General features: G+C 64.4%; 1 protein-coding gene across 3 annotated transcripts in view; it reads left to right on the top strand.

Moving 5' to 3' along the window:
- Nucleotides 1–519: 519 nt before the first annotated feature.
- The window catches only part of LOC117654096 (GATA-binding factor 2), a 61,851-nt gene continuing 42,604 nt past the window's right edge, over nt 520–19,766 (top strand). For 2 of the 3 annotated variants that reach the window (XM_034400275.1, XM_034400274.1), the window contains exons 1-2: nt 520–956; nt 17,628–18,581. In XM_034400275.1, coding sequence (XP_034256166.1) covers nt 548–956; nt 17,628–18,581 — 1,363 coding nt within the window. In that variant the 5' untranslated portion in view covers nt 520–547. The remainder of the gene's footprint in view (nt 957–17,627; nt 18,582–19,766) is intronic. The other variant, XM_034400276.1, reaches the window with a different exon arrangement.

Genomic DNA, 19,766 nt, shown 5'->3' with positions numbered 1-19,766 from the left:
ACAATTTGAATTTGAAACGTCCCGTTGAACTTGGTGAACTTTTTGCGCACTCGATCCCATCTCGGCGCCGTTCGGTTCCCTCGTGCCCGCTGCGTGCGCTGCGTTGCGTGGGCGCTCGGCTCATTCGTCTTGGCCCGAGTGACGTTCGGCAGCACGGCGCTCTGTCTCGCTCGCCGCGTGGGGCGTGCGGTGTGGGTGCGACGGAGACAGAGCGCTGTTCGGGATGAGCCTGCGGCGGCGCGGGGGGCACGACGAATTTGAAGCGCTCCGATGGCTGCTCGACCTCGCTCGTCGTTTGAACCTGGCCACCGACACCCCTCACTAACAGCGTGTTCTCCTTGCAGATCTCCCCGCTTGCGTCGCATGGCCACTCACCACCATGGGGCCTGCAGGGCGGGCCGCCGGCAGTAGAGGCAGCAGCAGCGACCCCCCCGGGCAGCAGTAGCCCCGCCGCGCCCCGCCGCGCCCCGCTCCCAGCAGCGCCGCGCCAGCTCGCGCCCCGCGAGCCGGCTCGGGGCCCCCCGCCTGCACTCTGGCGCTGGAGATCATGGACATGACGGCGAGCGAGCACCACCCGCACCACCCGCACCACCGGTGGTACGAGGTCCCGCGGCTTGCCATGAACCAATCGCCGTCGCACCACCTGCCCGCCATGAGCGCGGAGGACATCCTGGCCGGCAACGGCGGCCTCAACGCGTCGCCGGACCTGCTGGGCCAGCACCAGTCCGGCGGCCACCCCGGCGGCGGCCACCAGGAGATGTCGGGCTCGAGCATGGCCGAGCACATGTCCTCCTTCTTCCACCACTCGGCGGCCGCGTCCCTCGCGGCGGCCGCGGTGTCGGACGGCTCGCCGTCGTCCAACGGCCGCCCCGGCGACTACTCGTCGCACCAGCGGGCGGCGGCCGCGGCGCGCTACTACCACACCTCCATGCACTCCCCCTACGCCGCGACACACGGTGAGTACACTGCTATCAAGCAAGAAGCCATTTATTCGTGGTGGTTATCGGAGCGCGTGATAGTCCCCTGTCTCGTCTTGTTACACGGCTGTCCGTGTCCAGACTGTCCGGCGTGTCTGGTGGGTTCGGTAGCCTCGTCCCATGAAGACAACAAACCTGCCGGGCTGCAGGCCGGCGGCCCCATTGGGCCCCAGTGGGGGCCCCATCGGGCCGAGAACGGCACGGCATTGTCTGCCCACACTCGACAATGTCAACCTGACGTCGAGTAAAGACGCCGTCCGCCCGGCGATCGATCAAAAAGCCAAGACTTTATTTTTCGTGTTTCGGTGGAAGTTTCCCTGTAAGGGGTGCGCGCTCGCCGCGCTCGCCGCGCTCGCGGTCCGGGCAGCCGGTTTGGGAGGTCGCGGCCGCGGCTCCCAGCTGGCTGCCGAGCACAGCGTCACCTTGGCCGTGGCGGGGCGGAAGAGGCCGCGGCGGCCCGGGGCTGTTTGGACACCGCGACACACCAACAGCCATCACCGCCAGGTGCCCCCGGCACTCATTCGTCGCTCTGTCTCTCTCGCACTCCCGCGGAACGCCCGGAGTGCCTCACGAGTGCGACAGAGACAGAGCTTCGAGAGCCCTGTTCGCGGAATCTGTGTGGTGCTGAGGCCGTGCGACCCGCTCGCGGCCACCGCCACCGTCGATACCGATTTCCACTTGGCACTCGACTAGTTATCCATCGGGCCGTGCGGTGCAGTGCCGCCTCGCAGTGTGCCGCCACGCAGCCACGCAGCGCGGCCCGTAATTGGCGCCAAGATTTTATTTCGGAAACAAAGGCCGGTCGGCCGGCCGGACGTCCTGCCGCTGCGTGGCGTGGCGTGGCGGCGGCGCCATGCCGGCCGCTCTGCCGCGCTGTCATGGATCGCTGCGGACTAACCTCTAGTTCACCCCGCCACTGTCTTCGGGCCTAGTGGGCCTAGTGGCGTAGCTAGAACCACAGTTATCTCGCGCGATTTCTCATACCCAGCATACGGTATACAGTGTCCCATCCCCTTACAGTGTGAGGCGAAACTAGCGCCGCCATGTCCCCGTGATGACGCGCTTGATTATCGGAATGGCTGTATCCCGGCCAGCACCGCCAGCGCGGGGGACTTGATGGAGGAGGGCGATAGACGCGCGTGCGCGCACCGCCACCAGGTCGCTTAGGGCCGGCCGCGTGACGATGCCCTGTCCGTGTGTGTGTGTGTGTGTGTGATGCGATGCGATGGGGGTGGCATTGATTATGACGACCGCGGGGGCGTGCCGCAGAATTGCCTGCCGTGGCGGAATGAATAGGGGCTGTTGTTCATACACGCTTGTTGTTGTTGTTTGTTTTGCTTGCTTTTGTTGTTGCTGCTACAACGACGGGCAGAGCAGCAGAGCACCAACGCCCCGCGTTGCGGATCTGTAAAAAGAACAAAAACAAAGTTGTTATTTTTTTTTGGAATGAGTGGAATGGAAAGGGCAGGACGAATCGTAAAAGTGGGCACCATTATCCGGCTCATGATAAATTTAGGCGGCGGGTGGCGGTGTGGCGGTGTGGCGGCGCGGTGGTGGTCGGCGTGCGTGGCGCGGTGGCGGCCGCCGGACCTAATCACGAAACAGTTAGCGATGAAAGCGATGCCGGTGTGTCGTGTCGCGCAGTTAATAACAGCCCGGGACATGTCGATGTGTCTATCCAGCCATCTATCCAGCCATCTAGGCGGCCGGCCGGCCGGGCCGGGCCAAGCCATCTCATAGCGAGGCATCGACCGGCAGCGCCGCGCCGTGCTAGCGCCGTGCGGGGCGCGGCGCCAATCGCGTGCCATCGCCGGCAAAACGGGAAAACCCTGGAAAATGAGCTTCTGGGAACCGCGGGACGGAGTGCGCGTCGCCCTTGGCGGGGCGGGGCGGGGCCTTGACGAGACAGTTGTCACTCCAGCCCCGACCCAAACCAGTTCCCCGCGCAGCCCGTATCGTCCACCACCCCGCGGCCTGGCCGCCGTGGCTCGGCCCGGCCGCCCCGCCGCCGTAAAATAGTCCCGCCTAACAATCGGACTGGACCAAGACTTTTATACGGAATCTTGGGTTTCATTCTCATTCCGGGGACAGGGGTTCGGCTGTCGCACTGTCTCCGGGAGGCGCCTGCCCCGCCAGCCCCGCCAGCCCCGCCGGCCCCGCCTGCCCCGGAGCAAGGAGGTGGCGGCAGTTAGATAACCCGAGCCGAAGCACATCGTAATAAAACACACGGTTTGAGACAACGTGAGGAGGTCCTGGAGGTCCTGGAGTCCCTGGAGAGGGGGGCGCCGCCGACCACAAACCGTAATATTTTACCCCGGAGCGCTCAGATTTTTCCCGTGACAAATACAGCGTGTCATCGCGAAGGCCTCGCCTCGGCTCGGGTCGTTTGGATGCACGGCGCGACGAAGCTCAATCAGGGCTGCAGCGCGCGGGCACGGCCAGGGCACGGCCACGGCACGGCCAGGGCACGGCCACAGTTCGAAGGGCCCAAGGGGGCTCGCCCGGAAACTTGATCATGACTTTGATTGGGGCGAGGGGGGTGGGGGGCGCGGCCAAGAAGGCGCAGGCAGAGCAGGCGGCCGTCGAGGGTGCTCGCCGCTCGCCACCCCGAGCCCCTTGTGTTCACCTCCCTCAGCACTTTATCGTGAAGGGGCTCCAAAGGAGCTCCATCCAGGATCCTTGACCCTGCTGCATGGGAACCAACACCATGACGGCGCGCCTTGTGAGTGTAGTGTGTGTGCGTGTGCACGTACGCGTGGCCGGGCCTGTTTGCACACACACACACACACACACACACACACACACACACAGAGGCGCAAAGAGGCGCGGTAATTAATGAGTCGCGAGCGAGGCGACGAGTTTGATTTATTCGCGGCCGTTTTGAAGGAAACGGATTTTGAGGCTCGCTGTTTGCGCTGTTTGCATTTCGCGCGAGGTGCGCGCACATTCACATTCACATTACAGTGGAGGGCACACACGAATTGCGGTAATAACGCGGCGGGGACACGGTCCGCCCCGCCGCCCCAAATTCCGAACACGCCATTATGGGCGCATTCCTTGTAGGACACAACGGCCGTCTATGTGTTCGGGGCGCGGCGGGCGCAGCGGGCGCGGCGGGCAAAGGGGCTCATCGCACGCAGCGGGGACGGCCTCGGGGACGGCCTCGGGGACGGCGACGGCGACAGCGGAATGCCTGGTCGGGCGCACTGGAAGCCGGCCGGTACTTCGGTGTGACTGGCTTCATTAATTTGAGCCGGGGCGGGGCAGCACGGCAGCACGGCAGCACGGCAGTGGCGAGCTTGTCTCGCGTTGTCGCGCCACGCGGCCGTCAGTCTCCACGCCGACTCCGGCCCCATTTTCGCCTGTAATCGTGAGCAGCGGGAGCAGGTCCGCGTTGTAGATGCGGCGACCGATTTCACCCACACCGACCTGAACTCCGGCGAACAGGCAACAGCCGAGGCCCAGCCGATTTTCGTGCCTCGTCGCGTCGGCGCGTCGCTGCCCCGTGTGCGTGCGGGCTGGCTCGGGGCTGGCCCTACGCTGCCTGCACTGTAGGGCACTACAGGGTGGGAGGGGAGGCCGCCCTTCGCACCCTTGCGGCCCTTGGCGCGGGGCTGAAGCGGGGCTGGAGCGGGGCGGACAACAACAGCACAGCGCCGACGCGCCCTGGGGACGACGCGGTGACGCGGCGAGCGTGCTGACGACGCCGCGAGTGCAGTGGCCGTCCAACGAGGTGCGCGTCGAGGCGCCGCGTTGCCTGTTCGTGGGCCTAGAGGGCCTCGGCAAAGACACCACCAGATGGGAGGCGCCATGCTTCGCCTTGCATCGCCTTGCTTCTTGCTTCGCGTGCTGGCGGTCAATTTGGGCGCGCAATAATAACCAGCGTGTTTGGAGGCTCCACGATGGCCCCACCCCCGGCCGTCTTGCCGTCTAGCTCCGCGTCAGCCGGCGTCAGCCCCCCGGACGGCCCGAAGACGCTGCCGCGCTCCGCCGCCACCCCGCCAGGCCAGCAGCGCCCCGCGCGCCGCGCCACGGCAGGGCCCACAGCCCACACCGCCGCACCGCATCGGACTATCGTTGCCCCCCCCCCCCCCCCCAACCCACCCACAGCCCAACCAACCACCCCGCCCACCACGCCGTTGGACGCCGCGGGCGGTGGGCCGCCGCCACCGCCGCCACCCTCGGCAGCGCCAACCTCGCGCCAAGCCACCCCGCCCTCCGGAAGTGCGGCCTTCCCGCCAAAACGCGTCCGTCCTCCATTTCTTTCTTTCGAGTGTGCGTGCTGCGAGCTGTGCGCGCCGCGTGCGCGGTTCGGGTGACGGCGGCCGGCGTCCCCGCGACGCGGTTCAGTTCGGTTCGGTCCGGTCCTGTCGCCGAGCTTCGAGAGTGAAAGCGCAGCGTGGCCAGCGCCCCTCCCTCCCCCTCACGGCGCACGCACTAGAAAAACAAAAGCTGCAGTCGCAGAGCCTCGGCCGCTAAGGCTGCAGCGTGCAGCGGGGTGGTGGGGTGCACAGCACAGCGCGCACTGCACACCAGCCGAGCCGCGCGAGTACAGAAGCTTTGGCGTTATCATTGGTCGCATCTAGCAGCTCTAGCAGCACCCCCCGTCGACGCGTCCCTCCCTGCCTCGCGGCCCTGCCTGCCTGGCTGCCTGCCTGGCTGCCTGCCTGGCTGCCTGCCTGGCTGCCTGCCTGCCAGCCCTGGCGGCCCGGCGCGGCGCTTCCCCCTCCCACCCCGCCGCCGCTCGCACCCCACAAAATCCAACACCTTCTCCGCGTTACCCGCCCTGCCCGCCCCTGTCCCGGCAGTGCGCAGCACACCGCGCGCTCTAGCTTCAGCTATAACGCTTTGTCCGTTATCGCCGGCTTGCATCTCCTGGTTGTTACTAATTTCCCACAATGCCATCCACCCCCTCTCCCCTTTAAAAACCCCGGGCGGCGGGCCGAGCCGCCGAGCCGCGCCGGGCCGCGAAATGTCTCATTTTGTCGCGCCGCCGTGACGCATTTGCGTGGACGCTTATTGAGACATTAATGAGCAGGTCATCGGCGTGGCGGGGCGTGGCGGGGCGGGGCGGGGCGGGGGTCGTTGGCGCGGACCGTGCAGAATGGAGGGGCGCCATGACACAGCCCCGCTCAGCACGCGTGCCGCGCCGTGCCGCGCCGTGGCGTGCGGCGGTCCATCTTGTCCCGCCCACCGCGGTGCCGCCGCGGTGCCGCCACGGTGCCGCCACCCCCACGGGGTCCATCGCTGTGGCCGCGCGGCAGCGCATACCCCACGCCCCAGCGACTCTGCCCAGCCCTCCCTTATGCCTGCGGTAGAGACGACGTCGTCGCACCCGCGCAGGCGGCCAAAACCGGCCAAAACTCCAGACGCGTTTTGAGCTCCTCAGTCGCTAAACAGGACTCGAGCCGAGCGTGTGACCCCACCAATGATTTCCTCGTTCGGAGAGCAATCCATTGACGGGGTCACACGTTCAGTTCGAGTCCCGTTTAGCGACTCTGGAGCTCAAAGCGCGTCCTGGATTCCGACCGCCTCCACCGGTCTTCTGGCCCACTGTGCGTCGTTTCCGCGTTGGCGGAACGCGGCGTCTCTGCGCGTCGTCGTCGTCGGCCTGCTCGCCGCGTCCACCATGGCGGGGAGGGGAGGGGGGGAGGGGGGAGATAATTGTGGCTGGAGACAGCCAATGAGATGTCGCGTGGAGATTGGTGGATCCATGCCGGGAGGGGAACACGGGCCGGACAGCGACAAAACAGCACTGTTAGTCGCGCTAGGTCCCTGCGCCCCCTGCCTGCCTGCGCCCCCTCCGCTTCCGGTCCGACCGGCAGGCAGTGACAGTCACGCCATAACCCCGTCGTAACATCGCTAATAAGAGCTCCAGTGCCGCGCGGCCGCGCCGTGAGAAAGGAAAGGAGTGCGCGGCTGGAGCGCCGGCTGGAGAAGGGCCATATGGCCGCCGCCTGGAGTCGAACCAATCGAAGCCGCGGCCCGCTCTCCAGTGCAGGCTCCAGTCGGTGTCGCGCCTCATTGACACTCATGAAGCACTCATTTACAGCGGCGGGGCGGCGGGGCCCCGCGATCGGCCGATAGCGCGCTCTATCGGCGCCGCCATCAAGTAGTGCCAACCGCGGGGCGGGGCGGGGCGGGTCTTGAAAGGCGCCGGCGCGGTGGCGGCATGATGGATGTGGGCACGGCGGCACGGCGGCACGGCGGCAGGGCCCGCCGCATTTTTGCACGGACTGTACCACACCCTACCACACCGGCAGCCCGGGCCGCGAGGCTGGCCGACGGTTCCACTGGTTCCTTTTCGCCGGGCACCGGGTCGGCCGCCGGCCGGAAAATCCTCGGGTTATGGGAAATTAATCCGCGCGGCTGTACTCGGGCTTTGCTCGGGCTTTGCTCGGCTGGCGGCGCGGTTCGGTGCGGTTCCCAGGCGAGTGAGTTGGCCGCGTCCTTGGAAGACGAGCCGGCCGGCGTGCATGCAGGACGATGCAGGGCCTTCCTGTCGTACAGTACAACCTCCACTCTGTTGACGTGTTCCAATTTTTATTTATTTATATGTGTGCCCCGACTGTTTTATTTTATTTTTATATTTTTTTAATTTATTTTTTCGTTATTCCTCACGCGATCGCCGTCCCACACAGTTCCCACGCCGCCGCCACCACGAGGAATTTTCTTTGATTCGCGCTTGCCCGTGTGTGCGTGAGAGTTGGTGTAGGTGTGCGTCGCGGCAGGTGTGTGCGTGTGTGTGGGTGTATTTGAGTGGATTCACATCCGCCCGCCGAGAGGAGATTGAGATGTTCCTCTGCAGCGTCCTGCATATATGTCCTGCAAATTTTACCGCAAAAAGAGTGCAAAGTATACTTGCTGTAAGAATGAGTATCCCTTGTGGATGTGTGTGTGTGTGTGTCGGTCTGCAAATTACCGGTGCGAAACTGCATGCATGGCCTACGGCTTGCCTGCGGCTCGGCCTATGGTGTGCCATGCAGCGCCGGAGATAGTTTCTCATCCTGCTGCGGTGCTTCTCCACTAGTACATGCATAGTGCCGGCAAGTAGTGCGTATCCTCGCCTAGCGGTGTGTGTGTGTGTGTGTGTGTGTGTGTGTGTGTGTGTGTGTGGATCGTGTATGAGGGGATTGGAGGCATGGCGGGGCTCGCTGTAATGATGGCCCCATAATGCAATCATTTGCATTGTTATTGGCGGGGCGTAGCACACGTCCAGTGAGAGGAAGGGGGGGGGCAGGCTCTCGTATGCACTTGTACCCGCCGTGCCCGCCGTGCTCGGCTACACGCCGCGCCACGACGCCCTCACGACGACAAATGGCCGCCGTGCAGCGCTGCAGCCTCTCTCTCCGTCTCCCTCGCACTCGCGGGGCGCCGCGTCGGGGCGCCGCGTTGGGGTGCGAGAGAGACGGAGCACTGTTCGGAATCGCTCCGTCCGTGTACACTCTGTGTTTTTCTCCCAGGGTGGCACTGGATACAAATCGGGTCGCCGGGCCCGCTGTGAGGCAGCGACTCGTGTTTGTCCCCCAACGATTTTCCCTTTATATTCATTTTCGTGAGTGAATTGTTGTTGTTGTTGTTTTTTTGGCGGGTGCGCGCACTGAAAGGGATAAACGCTGAAACGTTGAAAGGGGGAAGTCTAAGTGGCGGGGGGCTGGAAGTTGTTATTTAGTCGCGGCGCGGCATGGCGAGGCACGGCGAGGCAGGCATGGCGCGTGAGAGGACAGCGTCCCGTCGGCGTCCCCGTCGCCCACTGCACCGCCGCGCCTCGCCGCACCGCGCCGCACCGCCTGCGTCGACCCGCCGTGAACCCCGCGAGGCTGCCCCGCCACGCCACCTCCCCGCGACTCCTACCTGCCTGCCTGCCTGCCTGCCGGGCTGCCCGCCTGTCTACGGCCCCCGCGGAGCCGGGCCGCGCCGAGCCGCGCCGCGTCGAGCGACGCAGTGCGCAGCCAATGGCGGCTCCGCGGCTCCGCCGTTCCCTCGCCTCCAGATGTCGCTCCGCGCGCCGCCACGCCGCGCCGCCACGCCGCGCCTCTCCCCGAAGCGCGCACACACACAGACACACCGACACACACACGTGGATATTAGCCGCGCGACGCCGTGACTCGAATGTTTGACGGACTCCTCGACCGAGGCAGGCAGGCAGGCAGGCCGCAGCGATGGAGTGCAGGGGTGCGGCGCGGCTTCGAATCCTGCACTGCGGGGAAAATTCCAGCGGCTGGAGTGGCTGTTTCCAGGCTGTCCGGCCGGACTAGGGAGTCGGCCGCTAAGTGGTCCGCGGCCACACCCTTGTCTATCGTAATGCTATTCGTTTGGCGTCGTCCCGCGTCGGCCCGCGTCAGCCTCTTGCCCCTTTCCAGGCTAGGCCCTGGGCAGCCCGTGCAAACGCCACGGATTTCCAAGCCGGGCCCAAAGCGTCGCTCATTTACATCTTTACCACTGTCAGCTTCTTTCCGTCGCGCCTCCCCCCTCCCTCCGCGTTTCGGGCCCCTCCCCCCTCCCCCTGGCCCTCGGTCGCGGCCTATCGCCCGAGAGATCTCCGATCGGTTAAGACAGATGTCTGCGCTTCGAAGTGTCCGTGCCCGGTCGAACGGACGGACAGGCAGTCGGACGGACGGACGCCACGCGGGCGGACGGACACGCCGCGCTGTCAGACACACGTCCGAATGCTTGTCTGACACCTCGTCAGACAACGCAACACGCCTGTCAATGTCGCCGCCCAATGTTTTTGGGCCTTTGGGCTGGGCGGTCAATGAAATTGAGAGACCTGGATTCCCATTGCCGGACCGAGGCGGGCCGAGCCCCCCGGTCCATTTGTCTCGCGGACTCAAAGTAGTGTTTCCCGGCGCATTTGGGCCGTGTCTCGTGTCCGAGGCCGTGTCCCGAGTGGGCAGCGACGCCGCGTTAGCCGCGTAGGGAGTTTTCTTTTCCTCCTTGGGCCATCTGTCTGGCCGCGGCGAGCCAGGGGCCAGCCCTTCTCTTCCACCAGCTGACCCACCGGCAGCCCTGATTGCGACTGCTATCAGATCGGACGCGTCTATCTGCGAGCGCATGTGGGTTGATGGCAACAGATAACGCTCTATCTCTTCTCACTCGTTTTTTCTTGTGTGTTTTTTTTTCGCTATCGATGACTAATCTCGCCGGGCATTCCTCCCATGCTAATTGGCCTCGTCGCCTCGTTCCTCAATCACGCCCCCGGCCGGCCTGCGAGAGCGACAGAGACAGAGAACGCGTGTCCGCGGCGCCGCGTGCGCCAAGGCGCAAGCCAAGGCGCAAGCCAAGGCGCCAACGACGTGTTAATGGCTTTACGTTGATTCCGCGGACATTTTGCAAACATTCTTGCCCTCCAAGACCACCATCATCTTGATCGCTGATAGTCCTCTGTGGACCTTCATGGGCGAACGTCACTGCCTCTTCTTCCTTTTGTTTGTTTGGCTTCTTGCCGTCGCCCGGTAAGGCACGGGCCAGCGGCGTCAGGGCGTCAGCCTGCGACCTGCCGTAGGCAACCCGGTGGACACGCGTGCGTCGTATTGCCTACCTCGCGCAGACAGGCGCTCGGCCCGGCTTGACTTGGCGCTGCTGTCTTGCCGACGGCCGCGGTTCGAACCCCGATCGGGGCCGCCCTTTTCGTTTCGAGGCTGACGCCTCGCGGCCCGCGGCCCTCGCGGCCAGCGGAGCAAGTCTGCACGGTGCCGCGGTGTGCCGCGGTGTGCCGCCACGGTCCGCCGAGCCTCCGCAGTCCGCAGCGCTCCGCAGGACCGGGCCAGCGACCAGCCAGCCAGCCAGCCGGGCAGCCAGGCAGCCAGCCAGCGCCCACCGCTCTCCGCCTTGTTTTACATACCATTAGTAATTCTAATTGGTGCTGGTGTCTGTCTGTGGGGGTCTGTACACCAGCCCGGCCAGCAGCGCGGCAGCACCACTGCTAAGGGAAGGTGCGGCCAGGAGCCGCGCCAGCTGCTCGGGGCGTTCCGCGGGCGGGGCGGGGCGGGGTGGGGTGGAAGGAAGGGCGTTCCGCGGGGGGTGTGTCGCATCGGTGGGGTGCGTATAGTCGGTTCTAGCTAACTTTCCCCGACAGGTGCAATCATTTCCACGCCGCCTTGATTCTCGCTCGGCCTGCCGATGCAGTGTGCCATTGTGTGCGTAGGGCCCAGGGCCCCAGGGTGGAGGGAGGAGGGCCGGCCGGCTCGGCATGTGTTGGTTCTATGCAGATTCTCGCACCGCTCGGCCGCCTTGCGTTGCCGCCTTGCCGCCCCAGACGGACAAAACGGACCGCAGACGTTGCCGCCTCGCTGCCGGCCAGCAGACTTTATGCCCTGTACCCCCCCCCCCTTCCCCCGGTCGCCACCGTAAAATTCAGGCCAGTGGTCAGTCGGCAGCGGCAGCGCGGGGACCATGACCGGGGCCGCCATCACCGGGGGCAGATGGGAGTGCACCATGCAAAAAAAGGCAAAACAAATTTTAAATTTTGCTGTCCGGATGTGTTTATTTTGCCAAGCGTATTCCATTTTGGCTTTGGATTTTATTTTTGTTAATTTCTGCATGAATAAAAAAACCTTTTTTGCAAATTTAAAAATTAAATGCATTCAATGTTGGTATCTTAGACGGTCGGAGAGTGCCGTGTGTAGGTCAAGGACCTGGCGGTGCAGGTGCCACACAATGCTTGGACTACGCGCGTGTTCACTCACACACACTCACTCTCACATACACGCGCTCATTAATTGAAGGGGTCAATAAGCCACATCGGACAACAGTTGATGATCTCCGTGTGTTTGTGCCCCCCCCTCCCTTCACCTCCTCTTTCGCCGTACTCATCTCACGCGGGTCGGCGCTAGAGCACGCGGACAATGGCGAGAGGATGACGGACTCGGATTTTGTGGTCCTGGAGAGAAGGGAAAGGGGGGGGGGGATGCTGGATGCACCTATATTGATTGTCGAAAGCGAGAGTTATTGTTGTACCGAAATCGAGTCGGCGGCTTTGTAGTGGGCTCTGGGTCACGGGGCTAGGATGATGGGAGAGACTTTCGGAAAATGGCGAGTGCTGCGATTTTTTCCGTCCTGAATGGTCAAAACAAAGCGGTGGAAAGGAGCGCCGGTGCAGGATCTAGTACTGCTTGTGCCCGGACACGGTGCGTGGCTGCAGCCCGCTTGCAGCGAAGCCTTGCCTGCAGCTGGGGGTAACGGCTGGCCGCCTCCGCCCCGCCCCGCCCCTCCCGCCGAAGCGCCTCGCGGCTCTGTCTCCCTCTCTCTCGCCCGCAGCCTGCGGGACTTGGCAGGTGCGACAAAGAAGGTGAAGGTGCTTAATTACACTGCTTTGTACAGTCACGCGCACAAGTATCGATCCTCTGACCCGGCAGGGCAGGCCGGGGCGTGCGGGGCGTGCCGGGCCCTCCCCCGGGCGCTCGGCGCGCAGGCCTAGCTTCTTTATCGTCCTTCCTTTTTGCTCCGCCGCGTTGCCGCATTTTTCCTTTCTGTTTGAAGGGCGGTTTGTTTGCACCGCTATTTCGCCGGCCGTCATGGGGCTGATGACAACGGCGATGGCTTTAGACTTGTGCAATATTAAATACGTGCCCGGGCGGTCGCTGCGAGGTTTCCACCCCCTGGCGCCTCCTCCCCCGCCCCCGCCCCGCCCCTCCCTGGTCGATGCCTGGCTCCGCCCCTGCCCGTCCGCAGCCCCGTCCCCATCCCCCGGGCACGCCGCCCCCAGCTCCGCCAGGCATGCCGGGAAGTTCAAGGTTCAAGGATCGGCGGGCCCCCGAACCCCAAACGCGGATCGGGCCCCCCCTTCCCCGCAGTAACAGTAAAAATCCGTCGTGGATTTGTGGCGGCCTGCGTGAAGTATGCGGTGCGGCCTGTGCCTGCTTTTGTTTTGGCCGGCGTCCACCCCACCCCGTTCGCAACGCCGCCCCCTCTCCGTCGCACCCTCGGCCAAGCGCCACCCGATCATAAAAGTATGAATGTACATCATAAATTTCCGCCCTTATATTTTTTTTTTCGTCTTTTATTCGCAGTTTCCCAACACGACGTGTATATATATTTTTTTATTCGTGTCATTACGGTGGCTATGGCTATGGGCTGGTGGCTTGGCGTGGCACGGCACGCCACGGAGTTACATGCTGCCGCTGTGTCCAGCCGCTTTATGGTTCCAACAAAAGAGTGCGAGTGCCCCGGGGGTGAATATCGGCCGGCCGGTTCGTACAGTGGCCGATCCCGAAGGTGAGTACTTTCGCCGCCCCGCCTCTCTCTCGCACCCGTGGGGCGCCCCGTGCAGTGCGAGAGAGAAGGGGCGACGGAGGTGCGCATTCGGCCCGCGGCGCGCCGCGGCGCCCCTGTCACGGCCTTAAAAACGACTCGAATCGAATGGCGCGCGGTGACATTTCCATGCAACATTTTTGCGGGGGGGGGGGGGGGCGTTCGTGCGCCTGGCGTTATGGCCGCCGGGAAATGGCGGCGAAAGGAGGGAAAGGAGGGAAGCTGGGCCAAACAGTGTGCCGGAACACGGCGGCGGCCCCCAGAAGCGATTTCCGCGAGTGTCCGCGGCGGAGTGGCGGGGGGCTGTTCGCACGTTCGCGCCGGTAACGGCGCTGGGAACATCTCCGCCCCCGCCACGCCCCGCCACGCCCCCTCGGGACCCCGCCCCGCCGCGCCGTGTGGTTAAAGACTTTGGGCGTATTGACACTACGCGCCGCCACCGCCACACACACACACACACACACGCGCGCGGCAATTTTCCTTCCTTGCACGGCCGGCCGCCTCGCCGGCTGCACCGTGCGTCCTCCACTGTGTGGCGGCGCGGCCGGACCGGCCGGTCGACCGGCCGGCACTCCGTTCCTCCTCGCTGAGGGCTTCGTATTTCTGCCGGCCGGCCTTGCGCGCCGTGCTGCTGGTGCACATGTGTGGCGACGTCGCGGTGCGCGGCACGGCCTGCGCAGCGGCTCGTGACAATCATTTTCACAGCTCGCGTCGCGGAAGCGCGAGCCAGCACGCACGCACGCAACGGGGCTCGGCTGCTGCGAAGCGAAAGGCCCCGCCGTTCACATTGACCACCATGCACGCGGTGAAATGATGACGCTCCGAAATGTCATTAGTGTGGTCGGCCGGCGCGGCCGGGCCAGGGTCGAAGAGTTTCCTCTCTAATTCCCCCCGCAATTTCCTACAATTAAGACCGGACCTGTGTGCGTGTGTGTGTGTCGCCGAGCGCAGTCTCAGTGCAGTGGGTCGCAGGGCTGTGTTAAGGGGTGCCTCCCCCCTCTTCTTCGTCGCCGCCCCCGCCCACCCGTGCGTGACATCCCCGCCCCCACCCCCGCCGCCTTCCTGTCCAGTATGGCCACGGCCCCTCCCGCCCCCCTCGCAGAGGTGCCAACCTTTCGACATTAAAAAATATTTTATATACTCGGCAAGAAGAAGGAGGAGGAGGAGGAGGAGGAAATTATGTTGCCCTTCATTTTGATTGCCAAGGCACCCGTGTTTCGCGACGATGTTGCCTCCTTGTGCCCCTGTTGTGTGATGAGAATCTTACACGTCGTTAGTGTGCGTGCGTGTGTGCACGTGTGTGTGTGTGGTACTCGGAAAAAACGTCGCGTTTCGCAGGAATCTACCTCACTTTTCTCTCCCCGGCATGCAAATTGCGATCATTAAGCTCCGAAACCTGACGTCGAGGGAGAGGGGGAACGGGAAACGGGGGGGGGGGGCAGCAGGGGACGCCGCGATTGAATGCACTAACGCATCGCGGTGCATTCCCCGCGGCCCGCCGAGTTTGATTTAAAAGGCGTGACCTTCGTGCCCACTGTAAGCGGCGCGCTGTAAAAGCTAAAAGCGGCTTTGACAAAAAGCGAGGTATGTGCGCCGGTCACGTGACCGGCCCGCAGAAATGTCACTCAGATTCCAGAGGCGTTGCCAGGCCCGCCTTGACGGGGTCCTTGGCGGGGCGGGGCGGGGCGGGGCTCTCGGTGGGTGAGTAGGGGTGGGCGGCTGTCGCCGGGCAAGCGGCCAGGCAAGCAGGCAGGCAGGCAGGCAGGCGGGCGGACGGCATTTAGATGACGTTGCAGTTTCGGTCGCTAATTTGGGTTTTTAAAGCTTTAAAGCAAGAAGTGCGACGAAGGCCGGGCCTGGCCGGGCCTAATGCCACGGCTCACCGCGCTCGTCCGAAACTCTAAAACGGGGCGGCCGCGCTAGCCGCGCCTGTCGCCAGGTGCTCCGAGGTACCCCGTGCACAGCACGAATTCTCCTTGTTTCGCTGCGTCGCTGGGCTAGTGGCGGAGGGCCCGCTGCTTTGCCAGGCTGTCTGCCTGCCCGCCTGCCGGACGGGCTTGTTCCTTATGTCAATCAGTCCATCACTCGCCAGTCAATCCAATACGCCCTGCCGGCCCTGCCAAATCAAACCGACTCCCTACGATACTGCGGGGCACTTGGTTCACACACACACACACACACACACACTTGCACCGGAAGCCTACAAGCCCCGCATACGTGATGGGCAGTCACTCCATTCATAAAACTGAAACCGTCAATCTGGACGCTGCGCTTTAGAGTGACTGACTATATTCCGATCCGAGTGAGGGGCCCAAAGGGCCGAAGGGAGAGAGGGGGGGGGGGCTTGCTCACACTCGCACACAGCCCCCCTCCCCCAAAGCTGGCGCAACCAAGATGCGATACAACGGTCATTCATAGAGGCCCCCCTTCCCTTCCACTTTCTGGACCAAGTCGCTTCCCATCTTCGTCCGTCCTTGTCGAATCTTCGCCCACCTCTCCCTCTCTCCCCTTTTTTGTGCGCGCGTTAAACGTGACGGTCCGAAAATAGTACTACTTTTCCACGAGAAGCGCTTCGCCTCCCAGCCAGGTGCGGGCGTGGTGGTTTTTTTTGTGTGTAGTATTCGAGTTCAAGAAGGGGTTTTTTGTGTGTGATGATGCTCTTCCTGTGAATGAGACGAAATGAAATGCGTGGTGTGCAGCGGCAGCGCCAAGTGGGCAGTGGGTACCAGCGGGACCAGCGGGACCAGCGGGTACCACGTAAGGTACTTCATTCACCTGGATTACCGGGGCCTTGGGGGAGCGGAGGGAGAGGTGGGCATCGAGTGTAGTATCACGTCCGAGCGCACTTTGTCCGCACACACTCACACACACACACACACACACAGGCGCAGGCGGGGCGCTTTCCGATTGTTGGGGCGCAGCAGAGCTGGAGCGTCCGCCGGAACTAGCACCGAAACTTTGGGATAAAAATTGTGACAGCGGCGCGGCGGGCAGCGGCAGGCAGCCGTCTTGGCATGAGGCCGGTGCAGCTGCCGCCGCGGCACGCCGTCGGGCTGCCTCGGCCGCCGCGCGCCCCGGACACGCCGCCACGACGCCGCCACGACGACGACGGCGACACGTCCCCCGGCTACATAATTGCCTGGAGGCCGAGCGGCGGGGCGAGGCGGCAACCTGCGGCCGCGCGGGTCAGCCACTGTTTTTCCTAATTAACCGAGGCATCGCTCCGTAGGCAGAAGCAGGCCGAACGGGCCGGGCCGAGCCAGGGCGGCCGCCCGCTGCCGCCGGACCGCTGGGTGCACTGCCACACCGCGATGTGTGCGGCAGGGCCGGGCCGGCCAGCCAGCGCGCGAGAGCGCACCCATTAACTTTTCCGCGTCGCGTCGGGCTGTCGACAAGTCCGGCGGCACACTGATTCCGAGAGTCACTCCCTCTCTCTCGCACTCATGGCGCGTCCCGTGCAGGTGCGAGAGAGACAGAGCGACGGCTCTCGGAGCCACTCCGCTGGCTGTGGCGCGCTGCCAGTGCAGCCGACGGCAGCCGATGCACGCGGCAGCATTTCGCAGTGCCACGCGGTGCTACGCACGGCTACGCAGCCCGCATGCGGCCACTGGCGAGCGATTCGGGAGAGTCGCGAGCGATTCGGGAGAGTCGTCTCGTCTCTCTGTCTCTGTCGCACTCATGGGGCAGTCTAGAAGGGTGCGAGAGAGACAGCGACGAACCGCGCTGGCCGGCAGCAAGGCATTCCTCGCAAAAGTGACGGGCGAATTTCTCTCGCGCGCAAACTTCGCTGGACTCTCCTCGGACTCTGGCCACTCTGGTCGGGCCTCCCCGATGCAAGGTATTAATATTCCCTTCCGCTCCGACAACGCAGCAGGCGTTCGGCTAATAAATGCAGACAGCGCGGCCGGGGCGGCCGGGCCGGCCGGCCAGAGCGAGAAGGATGGTGCGCTTCCGGGCGAGCCCGCGCGCGAGCGACGGAGACGGAGCGATCCCCTTCCCAAAACCATAATTTAAAGGAGTGAAAAATACGAGTGGCGCGCCCCTCCCACTCCTGGCTGCCCATTCTTTCTCCGGCCGCGGCCGGGGATCGAACCCGAGTGGCTCGTGCAGGCTCGTGTGTCTCGGTGCGCTGTGCCTCGCGGAGAGCAAAGCGAGCACAGCGCCCCCTGGTGGCCGAGTGCGGCGTCTTGACACAGTACTGGACCCCCCGGCCCTCGGCGCGGCGGCACCTGTCCGAATGGGTACCCGCCGCCCGCCCCGCCCGCCCGGCCCGTGCCCTTACACCTGGCCGGCCGCGGTGTTGTGACGTCAGCCTCCACCTGCTTCGCCTGCTTCGCCTGCTTCGCCTTCGCCGCCCTAACGGCCCGACTAACGCCTCGCTTTCTGTTTGTGTTGCAGCGGCGGCGAGGATGACGGCGGGCTCGCAGATGTGCAGGCCGCACCACTTCTCCCCCTCACCGCTCCACCCGTGGCTGTCGTCGTCAGACGCGACGTCGGCCAAGCCCGCGTCGTCGTCGTCCTGGTGCAACCCCTTCAGCTCGTCGTCCAACAACGCCGAGCACAACAACCCCAGCACCACCCCAACCAACAACCCCTCCACAACGCCCACCAACTCCTCCAGCAACAACAACAATAATAATAATAGCACTAGTAATAACAATGATAGCCAAAACAACAACCGGACGGAGCAGAGCGAGGACCAGAAGCCCTCGTCGCCGTCCGTGAGCAGCCACCACGTGTCGCAGCACCACCACCTGTTCTCGTTCCCGCCGACGCCCCCCAAGGACGCGACGCCCGACTCGGTGACGGCCGCGTCGACGGCGGCCTCGTCGTCCAACGACTACAACGCGGCCATCGCGCAGGCCGCGCACGCCGCCGCCATGGGGGCCGCCTTCATGCAGCAGCACCAGGACGTGTCCGGGTGCGGCGTCGGCGGCGTGGGCGGCGTGGTGGGCCCGCTGGACGTCAAGCCCACCATGCTCTCCTCGAGCTGCTCCAACGCGGCCGCCTCCTCCAACAAGCAGCGAGAAGGTAACGCCAGCAACACCACCACCTCGTCGAGCTCCGCCTTCAGCTGCTCGTCGGCGGCCACCTCCCCCGTCGACGACCCCGCCCCCTCGTCGTCCCCGGGCAGGAGGCCCGACGGCGACTGCATGGACCAGCAGCAGCAGCACATGCAGGACACGTCGTACCCTCCCCCTCCCCTGCAGTACGGTGGCCAGGGCGGCGGCTACATGGGTTACCCTCACCACCTCAACCACCACATGTTCGGCGCTAAGACGTCGCCCACCCCCCTCGGGGGACTGGGGAGCAACAAAGTGTCGTCGAGAAATAAGTCGCGATCGAGCGCCGGTAAGGCATCCATCCCTCCAGGCATGCCGGTGGTGGTGTCTGTCTCTGCCTCACTGCCTTCGGGCGCCTTGGGCTGCCTCGCCTCGTCTGACCTAACCCAATGCACGTGCCGGGCCTAACATCTCTTCCTCTCTCTCTGTCTGTTGATGGTGTTGGTTTGGCTTGATTGTTTTTTTCTGTGTGCGTGTGTGTGTGTGTGCACTTATCTGACCGTGAGTAAGCATCCCTGCTCGTCCATTACGGGAGGGGCGCGCATCCAAATTACACGACGACGGCGTCCTCGGGCGGAGCGTCCGCGTCGGCCAGGGCGGCGACGCCGTGACGCAACGCGTGTCGATGACGGCGGCGGCCCTGGCGGTCTGGTGGCCTGGCGGTCGCACGACGCCGTCGGCGACTCAATCCCGGGGATTACGCGCGCGTTTGCAGCCCGGCGTGGCCCGGCTCGGCTCGGCCCGGTCCGGTCCGCCGCGGACCGTTGGTCTCGGCTCGACCCCGGGTCGGCGGACTCGGCTCGCACGGCCGCCGCCAAAGAGTCGCGCGTCCCGCCGGTGTCCCTCCGGTGTCCTTTCGGTTTCCTCCGGTACGCGCCGCCGCCATTGTTATTTCGCAGCGAGGGAAGCGAAGGACGGACGAACAGACCGACAGACAGACGGCTTGAGGACGTTTGTCTTATTGGTTATGACGTCACAGCGCACCGCGCCATTCTCAGGCAACAATGGAGTGGCACCTTGCGTCACCGTGTCCATCCATGCCCGGCCACCCTTTCCGCCCGTCCGTCTGACTGTCGTCTGACTGTCGTCCGACTGTCGTCCGACTGTCCCGCGGCGGCCTCCCGGCGACGCGAAAATTGCCAAACTGAATGGCGGCGCCGCGGTCCGCTTTGGTCCGCGGTTCCCACTACGGTCACAATAAGTCACGAGGTGTGCACACAAAACTTTCACTTCTCTTGATTAAGCCCAGCCGCCCTGCCGCCGGCGGCCTGTCCTTTAATTAGCATTCGGGGTAATTATTTTCTAGTGTCCGCGCACTGCTGACCTCGAAATGACAGCCAGCATGGCGGCGGGGCAGGGCGGGGCGGGGGAGCGCAGATGTCGTCACATTATGTGAGCATTTACACAATTTCCCCGGGTTCCGCGGCACCCCATCAGCAGCGCTCGGAATGAGTCTGCCGGTTTCGGCCACCGC

This window comes from Thrips palmi, unplaced genomic scaffold (assembly GCF_012932325.1).
Source record: "Thrips palmi isolate BJ-2018 unplaced genomic scaffold, TpBJ-2018v1 HiC_scaffold_10, whole genome shotgun sequence".
Lineage (NCBI taxonomy): Eukaryota > Metazoa > Arthropoda > Insecta > Thysanoptera > Thripidae > Thrips > Thrips palmi.
This window is presented reverse-complemented; position numbering and strand designations above follow the sequence as displayed.